The sequence below is a fragment of the Pelophylax lessonae genome (genome assembly GCF_965119305.1).
Source record: "Pelophylax lessonae genome assembly, chromosome: 8".
Lineage (NCBI taxonomy): Eukaryota > Metazoa > Chordata > Amphibia > Anura > Ranidae > Pelophylax > Pelophylax lessonae.
Genome location: NC_138775.1, coordinates 61119863 through 61134312, shown reverse-complemented (window position 1 = coordinate 61134312; position 14450 = coordinate 61119863). Strand labels below are relative to the sequence as shown.

Here is a 14450-nt window from a genome sequence, read left to right as displayed (position 1 = left end):
TATAAAAATATTCTCCACCAATGTAAAATGTTATAAAGTGCATATAAATCCTCCCAAAATTCAGTGCAAACTTTGCAAAATATTATAAACTAGTAAATATATAGATAAATATAAATATAAAGTGCAGAAGTGGAAATTATAAATATATAAATAAATATAAAGTGCATAAGTAAACAAGTGACCACAAATTATAGTGCAACAAAATCCTCTTGCACAATCATGTGCTACTTATGCTACTTATAAAAGGTGATTTGGTGCTTATAATCGCTAATTTCGCACTAGGTGGCGGAAAAAGTAGCACTGAACACAGAGTTTGAATGGAAGCACATATCACTTTTGGAAATATAATTTTGAATGGAACTTTATGAACTATTCATCAATTGCTGGACTATTAATTAATTTATAAAGTGATTATAAGTACCAAATCACCTTTTATTAGTAGCACATGATTGTGCAAGAGGATTTTGTTGCACTATAATTTGTGGTCACTTTTTCACTTCTGCAATGTATAGTTATTTATATATTTATAATTTCCACTTATGCAGTTTATATTTATCTATATATTTACTAGTTTATAATATTTTGCAAAGTTTGCACTACATTTTGGGAGGATTTGTATGCACTTTATATTTATAACATTTTAAATTGGTGGAGAATATTTTTATGGTATATGCCATTGGTAATTCAATAAGCACATATTTGCTACTAGACACTATTATATTAATTATTTTGATTGTGTGCCAATTAGTAGTAGTACCAATTAGAAGCAGCGCCTCATTCACCACCCATAAGAACAATTTCATATTTGATCCCTAATAAAGCACAGTGGATTAGTCAGTAAGATTTCATTATATTATTTTCTATTCTTTTTTGTATTGTTAAGCAATTATCATTTTTTGATTTTTTTTATTATTGTACTTGGTGTAGGGAAAAAAATTGAATTGTAAATTTTTATTTTTTTATTTAACTAAAGCTTGCCACCTGCCAAACTGCTACATACACAATCGAAGTCAATCTACTGGATGTGGAAACTGTTTTACTTGCCAAAGGGTTGTATTAATATCCACCCAATAATAAGATTCACACACTTGCATCACCGCAAAGCCAGGAAAATGGGTTTGTTGTTTCCTGGTTTATTTCACCTTTTCCTGTGTCACCTACCTTCTCATTGGACAGTGAATCAGCAGTGTAGTAATGCTTATTCACTGTCCAGTAGGTAGGCGGGAGGTGGAGAAGTGGCACAGAAATTAAGAACTTGAGCTGGCACCAGCCTGGCTGTGCTGTGTGGCAAAAGAGAGCTAAATACTGAAATAAAATAACAGATTTTTTGGCAGATAATGTAAATAGGTCTATGGAAATTGTTTAAAGTATCTAGAAGTTTGCCCGAAGTTCAACTTTATGAACTTTGTAGTGCAGTGAAATGTATTTTATACATTTAATTTTTTCAGTTGAGCACGTATTTATGAAATCTCTTCAATATTACAAACTTTTTTTACATATGTTATTTTCCCAGGTGACCATTGGGCAGGGCAGCCACCCACAAAAAGTGAGGGTTTTCGGGCCTGGCGTGGAGAAAACTGGTTTAAAGGCAAATGAGCCCACACACTTCACAGTGGACTGTACTGAGGCTGGAGAAGGTAAATTTTTTCTTAAAGCATATCTAATTCCCACAGCAAAAATGTAATATGTTGCAGCTTTTCCATCCTTGGATGTGGTGGCTGCATTCATTTCCTTTTTCAGGTTTTGTTTCCTTTAGTTTCACCCGGTGATCCTGCCAGTAACACACTTTCAGTTCCTATAGAGACAACACTAACTCTGCTGTGTTGTGTCTGTGAAGGAGCAGAGTTATCACCCTAAGTGGCTGTTCGGATCTGGACTACAATCGCATCCCTTTTTCCTCATCTCTATTACACGGAGAAGCGTTGCTATAAAGTACACAAAAGATAGCTGGGAAAGCTGGTCACATTGGTTAAGATTTCATTTCAATGCACAGGAAGTTACAAGCACACAAGATTTGTGGCAGGATCAAGTACAGAAATACCAGTACTAAATGTCTTTCTGTTCTTGGCCTAAAAAAGGAAACCAATGCAGCCACCATATCGAACGGCTGGTAGTTTGCAATATATATTACATTTTGCTCTTCGGTTTAGATATCATTTAAAGACAGCCAGCTATATTACTTTTAATGTTTTAATGGTATCTGTTTAGACCCCTTTCACACTTGTACGACCTGAAAGTTGCGTGACTTTGACGCAACTTGAAGCAATACTTGTGTAATCTTGAGGTCTATGGACCTCAAGTCGCATCAATGTCCGACCAATGTAGTGCAGGGACTACTTTGAAGTCGCATAGATATGAATGGTGCTCATTGGAAATCATGGGGTACAAATTGTCATGAGACTTTGCAGTCCCAAGTTGCACAAGTGTGAAAGGGGCCTTAGTAGTATGGTATTAAAACCTTGTTTTTTTTTTAAAGTTGTATATATCTATGGGATCGCCATGTTTGTTGATTACATTGGCCGACTTTTCTTCCTTCTGATCCTCATTTCCTTGCTGTAGGCCTACCAGGCAGGGTCTATTAGACTGAAAAGAACCAACTCTTTTTAGTCTTTATACTCACATTAAATAACTTTTATTCTCACTTGGCCATAGACCTATTTATCTCACCCTAAACTAAAGCCTGGTACACACCGTTTTTTTTCCCCATTCAACCCAGCTGCTGTGCTCTGACAAGGGGACCCCCCGCCAGAACACTCCCGATTAGCACTCTCAGCCATTGGCTGAGAGCGCTGATCGGGAGCCGGTCGGCTGCTGGTTTTCCAGCATGCTCATCCGAGTTAAGCTGGCCCATCTGGCGCATACAGGGGCCGAATGTCAGACGGTTTATGTTGATCTGGCTGATGTCGGACGGCATTCGGCCCGTGTGCATGGGGCTTAAAGTTTCCTGCGGGATTAGGAGAATGTTCGCACAATCTAGCTAGCTATTTATGGCAAGATTTAGGAATAAGCGAAATGTGTCAGTAAAAGAGTGATGGTAATGTTATGAATAATAGTTGTTTTTAGTTCAAACAAAGTGCTGCCTTTAGTTCAAACAAAGTGCTGCCTTGTATGTGCCTATTCGCGATGGGCTCGGGCGTGTAAGGATTGAGCCCGCCAGGAAACCAGCACTGCACACTGCCAATCATAGGCAGCATGTGTATGTGCAGCTTCCGGTCGGGAAATGTCTCACTGCCTATGATTGCCATTGTGCAGTGAGGGCTTCCTGGTGGGCTCGATCTGAACACATCTGAACCCATCGCTAGTGCTGATGAGTCTGGGGGGGATTGATAGATCCTAGAGGCACCTACTGCACTTGGATTGAGGGTCTGCAGAGTCTGAAGTGGTATACAAATGGCAAGCAAATTTGTTATAGAAGATCTTGCTGCTTGATGATTCTCAGACATGAAAATTATCCATAGAACTGGAGCGCACATCTGATCTTCCGCAATGTTTGCATTGCACAATAAAGCTAACCGCTGTAAACTAGCACCTAGGGGCGAAAAGAACCCTTCCTCTTTGAGTTTCTCTTTGTATGACACCTAATATTAAAATAATTTCTAAAATGTACGTAATTTATTATAATTGTTTTTTCAGTATTCTTGGTGTGAGTTTGTTGCATTAAAATTTTTTTCTTCCAGGTGATGTTAGTGTTGGAATCAAATGCGATGCCCGTGTGATAAGCAATGAGGAAGAGGACATTGATTTTGACATTATCCCCAATGCCAATGATACATTTACTGTGAAATATACTCCTCCAGCTTCTGGGCGATACACTATCAAAGTTCTCTTTGCTGGAGAGGTAAGAAATGAAGAGGGTGAATCTCCCCAGTTTCTGATCCTTACCTACTGTCAAAAGTATAAAAAATTGACCTTAGATACTTACTTGGGATTGTACTGGGCTTTTACTTTCAGCTAAAAAGTCTTTAGATCAAGGCTTTTCACTTGAGATCTGCCCTTTTTTTTTCCAGTGCTCTTAATTCATATTATCTTTGAGTGTCCATCCTTGATGACCAACAGTGGAGACAGCCAGTGACCTAGCATAATGGAGAATGTGACAGTTGGTTGTTCCAGGAACACCTTTAAGCAGAATTAAAGTTCCACTGCTATTCACTGTCAACAGGCAGGCTTTTATTGTAGAAGAGACGTAATATCTCTTCTGCAATATAAAACACCTACCTGCCTGCTCACAGTGATCTTGGCTTGTAACCAATTTACCAAGGACCAATTTTTCATCCTGCTTTACAGTCACTGGCTTTGACTGCTTGGCTGTTGAACCCCAGGTGCTGAAGGATAGGGGTTTATCTGAGTCGGTGATTCCTACACTGTTAAAAGCTAGGCAATCTATTTATAGGAAGTACTACCATCGTACGTGTAAGACGTATATTCCGTGGTGTGAGTCTCTTGGGGTTCATCCTTGCTTCTTCTCGGTGGCTCGAATCTTGACCTTGCTTCAACGGGGGGTTGAACAGAAATTGGCCTTGAGTATCATCAAGGGCCAGGTGTCGGATTTGGCGGTCTTCTTCCAACGACCTTTGGCCACACTCCCTGGTGCGTACCTTTCCGGGTGTCGACATTTGGTTCCTCCTGTGCGGTCTCCATTGCCGCCTTGAGACCTCAATTTGGTGCTTTCAGCACTCCAGAAGCCACCCTTTTAAAATCTTCAGGAGATTCCCCTGCTTACCTTGTCCCAGAAGGTGGCCTTTTTTGGTGACTATCACTTCTGCGCCCAAGGTGTCGGAATTGGCGGCGTTATCCCGTTGTCCACCTTACTTGGTGGTTCATAGAGATAAGGTGGTTCTTCGCCCCTGTCCGTCGTTCCTTCCAATGGTTTTCTCTGATTTTCATTTGCATGAAGACATTGTATTGCCTTCCCTGTGTCCCAGGCCTAAACATCGGAAGGAAATTGCCTTGCATGCCTTTGATGTGGTCCGGGCAATTAGGGTGTACCTGGCAGTTACGGTGTCATTCAGGAAGTCAAACTCACTGTTTGTGCTCGCGGATGGGCCTCGTAAAGGGTTGTCCATTTCCTCTGCGACCTTTCCAGATGGATCAGACAGACAGTGATTCAGACATATTCCATCAAGGGTCAGGTTTCGCACTTTTTTGCACACTTTCACAACGTTTTATAAAGTGGATGAGTTGACATCTGCAGATGCTTCTTTGGGCCGCAAAGTTTTGCAGGCTGCTGTTGTGAGGACCTGATCCTCCTTTGAGGGTGTATTGTTTTTTTCAGGTGGGCTGCAGTTGTTTTGGTTAAGCTCCTGTTGCCTGGTTGGCTACAGTTTAGCCTTGGGAATTTTTTTGCTGTTCCCACCCCTCATGTTTAACACTGCTTTGGGAGGTCCCAATGGTTTAACATATCAGGAGCTGTGCCTGTCAATGAACAAAAGAGAAAATTGGATTTTTGACTTACCATGAAATCCATTTCTCTGAAGTTAATTCACGGACACAGCACCCACCCCTCTGGAGTTGTAATTCTTCTGACACTGCTTGTAACAAAACTGAGTACCTATATAGCAGAGAGAGTATACCCCCTGGGACTGCCCATAAGCGTAGCCAGACTTTTTTTTTCTGCCTAGTGTCCCACTCCTGTTGGGGGCAGTATAACTCAATGGTTAAGAATATCCGGAGCTATGTACGTCAACGAACATCAGAGAAGTGGAAGTCAAAAATCCCATTTTTTTTTCTACCTTTATTTTGCAGTATTCAGTGCTGTCACATGACTTCAATTCCACTTTCTGCTGAGTCCCACGAGCAGCAAGTGGGTGTGGTTACTAAAAGCCAGTGACATCACTTCCAGGGAGGGACGCTGTTCCTGTGTAGCCAGTGGAAGTATACAGAATGGGAGGTGCTGATCATAGGTTCCTGCCCAGTGTTTTTCATCAGTAAGGATGCAGTGTACATCTTTATTCATAAGAAAATGAAGAACTAAAAAAAGACCCACACAAGACCCATCAACACAAGACACTTTCCACTAGTTTGATCATACGATTTTGGATGCACAAGGTTGCATGACAAGTCACAGGCCATTGATTTAAATGGCACTTGTTCCCATTTATGCAACTTTGAAAATAAGCAACCTTGAAAAGGTACCTGCACTACTTTGATGCAACTTTTGATCCAGAGTGTAAAGTTGGGTAGGGCATGGCATGGAACTTGGGGGGGGGGGGGGGGGACCCCCACCACGCCGTTTTTTATTCCCATTTTGGCGTGGAGTTCCCCCTCAAGATCCTCATCATGATCCGACTTGGATGCGTCTTCCATTCAAATCAATGGACTTAGCCGTTTAAAGACGGCTCATAGGCAACCACTGATTTTGAATAGAGGCAGAAAAACGCTGCTAAAAGCTAACACGGCTTAACGCGCATTAACGCCAATGGAGAAAGCTACTTAAAGCACGTTTTTACAGCTGCTTTTTCCTGGCGTTGGCAGTGGCTCTGCTGCTCGTTTTTTCTAACGCCCTGTGTGAATAAAGCCTAAATGGTAAATTCTTCTTAAAACGCTTGCTTTTTCTCATGTGCAGCTATTACTTCTGTTCCTCTGAGAAGCGACCCCCCTTTCAGAGGGTGTTTGACAGGCAATGGTATAGAGTCAGGACTTCTGCCAATTTTAAAATTAGTTTTACACCAACAAGGCCTAAAATAGAACTTCAGGCAAAACTGTTTTTAATTTTGGGTAGGACAAGGGAGGGTTATAACCGCTGTCACTTTTTTTTTTTCTGTCATCTGTGCAGAGGTTTCCCTTTACTTCCAGTCCCATAGCGAAATGGGAAGTGAGTGGAAAACCCTGCAAATTAGGGAATTCCTTGGGGATCCCAGGTTACCCAAACTCGTGTCCCCATTAGAAGATATCCCCTCTATTATGTTTCTGGGGACAACCCAAAATGTAGGAGTTTCTTCTACTTTCCCTTTCAATTATAATGGTAAACGGGACGAATAGGGTTAATCTCCCTAACACAGACAGCAATAAAAACTGACAGGTGTTCTCATTCATCTCCCCTCAATCCAGAACTAAAAAGAAAAGTTTTGCCTTTAGTTACACTTTAAACTGAATAATCTCTTCCTTGACACAGTAAATATATATAATTATATATATATTTTGTTTATTTATTTTTTTTTTCATTAGGAAATTCCAAGCAGCCCCTTCAGAATCAAAGTTGAACCTTCACATGATGCCAGCAAGGTGAAGGCTGAAGGCCCAGGACTTAATAAATCTGGTAAGTTGGTGATACAGAAACCCCTTGTGTGTGTTAAAGTGGACCTTCACTCACCATTTTCCTGTATTCTCCTTTTAATCTTTCCCCCCCTTTTAGAAATATATTTCTTGGGGGAACCAAGTACCTTTTTCAGTAGGTAGCTGCTTGCGCTTTCTTGCTTAGGCGAGAATGACGTCACGCTCCGCTCGCCACAATGCCCCCGCCTCCCTGCAGCCTTCTGAGATGTTTCACATCCCAGGAGATTATAGGACAAATTAACACCAATCTGTCCATTACACATGTGCTGTGGAATGCTGCCTGTGAATCATTGAGAAGTAACGGCAAGCTCCCAAATCCAAGATGGCAGCACAGGAATATAACAAGCGCTGAAGACTTCAGGTGCCAGTAAGACAGCGCTGGACCTAATGGACTGGTAAGCATGTCTTTCTTAAAAGTCAACAACTAGGGTATTTGTCCCGGTTTACATTTATTTTTCTAAAAGACTAATGCAGTTCATCTACACCATTCAACTATTATACAGTATATAAAAATGTCATTACAGGGTTATTGGCATTTCATATTTTTACAATTAACTGTCACCTGAAAAATAAAAATTGGTCCAATTTGCACCATTTTCATGCTCTTTGTACATTAACCAGCAGAATAACAAAGATTTTCCTTTGATAACTGCTTATGTTTTGTTGTAATTTTCATGCTCTGCCACTTACAATTTACGGCCATTGTATGATTATAGTAAACTTGTTATAAACCAATTAAGAATATTCTTATGATGACAATATGTTAGAATACAAGGTTACCTTCAGGGAAAACTGTATGTAGCACAGTCTGGCAGCTGAAATTATATACAAATCTTCTGCAAAAGAGGCAGTTTAGTCCAGTAAGCCAGAGGAGAGCATGTGATAATGGTTTTAGATTTCTGATGTGCTAATAGCACAGACCAGAATATCGGATGCGCTATAAAGCCAAAAGTATTGGGACGCCTGCCTTTACACGCACATTAAATTAATTGGAATCTCAGTCTTAGTCCATAGGGTTCAATATTGATTTGGCCCACCCTTTGCAGCTATAACAGCTTCAACTCTTCTGTGAAAGCTGTCCACAAGGTGTAGGAGCGTGTCTGTTTGACCATTCTTCCAGAAGCTCGTTTCTGAGGTCCACACTGATGTTTGATGAGAAGGCCTAGCTCGCAGTCTCCGCTCTAATTCTACCCAAAGGTGTTCTATCGGGTTGAGGTCAGGAATCTGTGCAGGCCAGGCAAGTTCCTCTACCCAAAACTCGCTCATCCATCTCTTTATGGACCTTGCTTTGTGTATTGGTGCGCAGTCATGTTGGAACAGAAAGATGCCATCCCCAAACTGTTCCCACAAAGTTGGGAGCATGAAACTGTCCAAAATATCTCGGTATGCTGGCACCTTAAGAGTTCCCTTCACTGGAACAAAGGGGCCAAGCCCAACCCCTGAAAAATAACCCCACTCCATAATCCCCCCCCCCCTCCACCAAATGATTTGGACCAGTGCACAAAGCAAAGTCCATAAAAACCTGGATGAGCGAGTTTGGGGTGGACGAACTTGACTGGACTGCATAAGAGTCCTGACCTCAACCCCATAGAACACCTTTGAGATTAATTAGAGCGGAGACTGGGAGCCAGGCCTTCTCAATCAGTATTAGTGCCTGACCTCACAAATGCGCTTCTGGAAGAATGGTCAAACCTTCCAATAGACACACTCCTAAACCTTGTGGACAGCCTTCCCAGAAGAGTTGAAGCTGTTATAGCTGCAAAGGGTGGGCCAACTCAAGTTTGAACCCTACAGACTAGGACTGGGATGCCAATAAAATTCACGTGTGTGTAAAGGCAGGTGTCCCAATACTTTTGGCAATCTAGTGTATATCAGAATGACTCAAGAGAGGGAACCCCCTACCCCCCTCAAGGTGTCCTTTAGCGACCTTTAGTCTGCAGGAACAGTCAACAAGTGAACAGCAGTGTTAATTATGACATCAAATTTTGATTTAGTTATAGTTGTAGTCTTTTAACTAAAATCGCATTTTAATTTTAGTCGTCTGAATTGTTTTAGTTTTAGTCTTATTTTAGTCGACTAAAATCTCCAGTACATTTTAGTCGACTAAAATCTCCAGTACATTTTAGTCGACTAAAATCTCCAGTACATTTTAGTCGACTAAAATTGAATGGATTTAGTTTAATTTTAATGCATTATTTAAACATTTCTTTAGAATTGCCAAACTCCTTATATACTCCTGGAGTAAAAATCTAATAACATGTTATTATTTATGGCAATAAGGTTTGAACATGCACTACAGACACAGATTTAGCCTTTGTGATATATAACGTCTTTATAAATAAAACCAAGTTTCATAAACAAATTTATTGCTTTTTGACAAGCAGACGTACAACTTGAAAATATTTAAAATAAAAACGGTAAACGCTATTGACTGTAATGCCATTGCACATATTACCTGAATATATTACCAACATTAAATATTAACAAAAAAAAATAAGAAAAGCCTTTTTCTTAATTTTGTTTTCTTTTAGCAGCTTAGTAGATGTCCCCTACACATTATTATGTGGTAGTGCAGTGTTATTTTGATGTCAAATTTCAATTAAGTTTAAGTCCTGGTCTTTTGACTAAAATGGCATTTTAGTTTTAGTCGTATTTTAGTCATCTCAGTTCTTTTAGTTTTAGTCGTATTTTAGTTGACTAAAATATTATTAATTTAGCCTACGAAAATGTTTTAGTCAACAAAATTAACACTGGTGAACAGCTACTGTAATGTTCTTTTAGAAATCCCAGGATTAGTTGCCTATGCTGAAAATTGAATTACCTTGTAATAATAGTTTGCTTTGTAAAATAAGAATGTTGTACTAATAGTTAAAAAGTATTAATTTCAAAACATATCAGTATATAATTTTATATCTTTAAAGTAAAATAGCATTGACTAAAAAGCTTTAGTTTCCCTTTAACGGTCCATCTAGCTTAGCCCAGGTCAGCTGTCTACACAACCTAAATAGGAACAGACGCAACCCTGCCATTGCAATTTGTCCCATCCTTGGCTGCCTGGATAATTTAGTGAACCGCTTGACTTGAAAGAAAATATTTTCTTCTAAAGTTCTCCACTTCATTTCTTATATTTAAAGGTGTTGAGAATGGGAAGCCAACGCATTTTACAGTCTATACCAAAGGGGCAGGAAAAGCCCCTGTTGATGTGAACTTCAGTGGACCCAGTCAGGGAGATGCTGTAAAGGACTTTGAAATAATTGATAATTATGATTATTCCCACACGGTCCGCTACACTCCGATTCAACAGGTATGTTGCAGGATCTTCCACCCGGTGTCATGCTGTAAGCTTGCACCACTCTAGGTGGATACAGTTGCTATAGGTCTCATGTAGTGATACTATAAGTTGTTTGCGTTGCATTCCCCAAAATAATGAAATATTTACAGTGATTAACTGAAAGAATATGGCCGTGTTCCCTTTTGCATTATTTATGGACTGTGATTACAGTATCCACAAAGATAAACAGAATGGAACACTCCTAATTAACAGCAGCCCCTCTTGGACATCCACACTGTTTGATGAGAAACACTTGGAATTGTTTATTTGTGGAGGACATGAAATGCAAAATATAATTTTATTAACTTCTGCTGTGGTCCTTATTGGACCTTATTATGGTCTTTCTGGTGTAACCGGTATGATTAACCAACAACTGGCAATTCAAATTATACATATTTTTTATCAGCGTAGCCTTGAATTTTAAGTGATACAAATTTTTATTTCAGGAATGGAAAGCGCTCATTGTCCAAAGACAAAATTTATGTTTTTTGCATATTGTTTTTAAACCGTATTCAAAATTGTAAACTTGTTTTTAGATCCCTGTGTAGATTACAGGTTCAAGTGTTGCTTGGATGTAGAAAATGCTAGTAATTTAATGTGTGATCTGTGCAGAGAAAGTCCTTGCATGCCATACATTGTTCTCAGTTTGTTCCATGCTGGTTTTATCTAAACTTTCTCCTTTTACTTTCCATTATTTGGAGTGAATATTATGTAGTAACCTTTGTGTTCTTGTACTTTTTATTGTGCCTGCATGAAATCCATAGACAAGAGTACAGAGAATTCCACCCCATGCTGGTATAAAAAACAATTTATATGAAAGTGATTTTAAAACTTGCAAAGAAGACAAGCTGCAGAGATGGGAATATTTCACATAGTATGCATACGTTTTCCTGTTCAATGTATACATGTGCTTTCCACAAACATTTCTCACAATCCATAAAATGGGTTAAGCTTTGCAAGAACAGAATTTTACACATCGCAGTGCTTCCTTATTAAGATTGGGGTGGGATGCACTAGCTGTTTAGTCAACTGTCCTATCTCCAGCTGTTTATTCTGTTTAAAGCAGGGGGTCTCCAAACTTTCTAAATTAAGGGCTGGTTTACTGTCCTTCAGACTTTACGAGGGCCGTACTATGGGATTAAGAGAAGAATATGTTGTGGTTTCACTGGGAGTAAACAATGCCTGGGAGTAAACAATGCCTGATCTTTGGAATTAGGGAGAGGAATAGCGGCCCATCATTGGTGTCAGTGGGAGGAAATATGCCCCTTCATTGGTGTAAGTGGGAAGAATTGTGCCCCATTATTGGTGTCAGTGGGAGAAATAGTAGCCTCTCCTTGGTTTCATTGGAAGGAACAGTGGCCCATCATTGATGTTAATTGGCGGAAAAATGTTCCATGGTTGGTGTCATTGGAAGGAATTGTTTCCCAACACTGGTGTCAGTGAGAGGAATTGTGCCCTAATGTAGGTGTCAGTGGAAGGAAGAGTGCCCCACTGTTGGTGTCAGTGGAAGGAAAAGTGCCCCACTGTTGGTGTCAGTGGAAGGAAGGGTGCCCCACTGTTGGTGTCAATGGAAGGAAGGGTGCCCCACTGTTGGTGTCAGTGGAAGGAAGGGTGCCCCACTGTCGGTGTCAGTGGAAGGAAGGGTGCCCCACTGTTGGTGTCAGTGGAAGGAATGGTGCCCCTCTGTTGGTGTCAGTGGAAGGAATGGTGCCCCACTGTTGGTGTCAGTGGAAGGAATGGTGCCCCACTGTTGGTGTCAGTGGAAGGAATGGTGCCCCACTGTTGGTGTCAGTGGAAGAAATGGTGCCCCACTGTTGGTGTCAGTGGGAGGAATTGAGCCCTATCTTTTGTGCTTTTGGAAGAAATTTTGACCAATTGTAGGTGTCAGTGAGAGAAATAGTGCCCCATCATTGATGTCATTGGGAGGAATGATGTCCTGTTGGAGTCAGTGGATAGAATAGTGCCCAAAGGGCCTCATAAAAGTAAGCAAAGGGCCGCACCTGGCCCCCAGGCCACAGTTTAGAGACAACTGGTTTAAAGGATAACTAGATCCAAGAACCAAAATGTAATAAACTGCAGCTTACCAGTCCTTAGATATGGTGACCGCACTCGATTTCACTTTCCAGGCTAAGAATATTTTCAGTAAATACAGTAAAAACCTGACGATCCTGCTAGAAACTTTCTTCTTGTGAGCTGAACACAGCAGAAACACCATATGTGTGTGTGTTTGCAAAAGAATAGACTTTATTACAGACAGCCGCACATATAAAGTGGCCCTAGCTAGATTATGTTCAGGTGTAGCTGAAGGAGTAAGGACTGAGCTTTGGAGGGGAGAAGGAGGGTGAAGATCAGTCTAGCATCTACCCAGGCTGACTCAGTCCATTGTATGTAATGGTTCTCCTGATCAATAAAACTTTACAATCCCTGTACCACCAATTGTTACTGATAATCTAAGTATTGATAAAGTCATTTCACTACATGCTTTTAGGGTCAAATACATAAGTAGATATTGAGAAGCATTTTAGATTGCTGTCTTTGTCACTCCTAGAGTCTTCCTGCCACTGGTGATAATGTTGACACACAGACAGGAAGTGGGGGGGAATCTCCCAAATAGAATCATGAACAGTAAAATAACTGCTGGGTATCCAATGTAAGTGTTTTGCTTATTACTGCATATGACACGGCTGCATTGTGTTCTTTTTAATTGCTGATCAAACTAAATGGTGCCAGTCCTTTTTTTTTTTTCTGAATTCACAAACACAACACACTGATTTGGATAGCGATGACTGGAAAATGTTTCTGGCACGCTGCAGCCGAGCTGTTTGAGCTGTGTATATTCCAGCTCCTTGGCAGCAATGGGGACATTCATAGACCACGCAGCACGCGCGCCAAACCGTACAAAACAAGTTCCCTGTGCTGTTTGGGTGCCAGCAATTTGTAAGAGGACTCTTAGAAATCCATTTTGTGGGCTGCTTTTGTCTAGTACCCTGGTCGATGTTACGTTAAAAAAATAAACATTATGGCTGATTTAAAGTATGTTTGTTTACAGAGATCAAGAACAAGATTTTTTTTATTTTTTTTTTTTTTTGATGCAGCCAGAAACCGCTGTGGCAATAAGGAATTTTAATAGGTTTTTTTTTTTTCTTCACTCTTTTATTTTGTAAGAGAAGTGGTTCTGAAGGGTGAGTAGTAAGGCCCTGTTCACACTGGCATTAAAAGCAGGAGTTTGAAGTGCCCTTTTAGCGCTCCTCAATCGCTTAGTAAAGCAGTCTGCAATTGATGCTATGGACTGCACACAGTGCTCTTCACATTCTCAAAACATGAAGCATTTGCAAGGCTTTGCTGTGCTTAAAAAATTAAGTTTTATGTACAATTTGGAAAGAGTTGATGCATCTCATTCAGTTCAATAGTAATGCACCGGCATTTGCGGTGCGTTAGGCATCTGGGTTGATTTTTTTTTTTTTTTTTAAACGCTTTTTGACAAGATAAAAAAAAAAATCAGTATAGCAACCATTTCGCTCAACATGAACGTGAAGTAATACAATATCCAGTACACAAATATCATTCACATTACGTATGAATTGTTTGAACTGAACATATATGGCAAAGGAAATAAAACAATGACACAGTACTTTCCAATCATTTAGAGCCAGATTAGTAACTGTATAAGACCATGCAGTATACAAACTTTTATATGTTATGATACCCATACAATAGATGTATACAGTATACCTCTCAAGTATTAGTAATAGTGAGAGTCAAAGAGCACCAAATGTCCCACACTTTGTTATATTTGTGTGGGCAACCCCTATGTTCAAAAATGAGTTTTTCATATGGGAATATCTGG

At 40.1% G+C, this 14450-nt stretch overlaps 1 protein-coding gene across 4 annotated transcripts in view; it reads left to right on the top strand.

The window, feature by feature from the left end:
• Positions 1-14450, top strand: part of LOC309561572 (filamin-B-like) — a 359048-nt gene that overhangs the window by 216511 nt on the left and 128087 nt on the right. For all 4 annotated transcript variants that reach the window (XM_082265555.1, XM_082265554.1, XM_082265552.1 and 1 more), the window contains exons 15-18: positions 1514-1637; positions 3678-3838; positions 7165-7255; positions 10407-10576. In XM_082265555.1, the coding sequence (XP_082121681.1) occupies positions 1514-1637; positions 3678-3838; positions 7165-7255; positions 10407-10576 (546 nt within the window). The remainder of the gene's footprint in view (positions 1-1513; positions 1638-3677; positions 3839-7164; positions 7256-10406; positions 10577-14450) is intronic.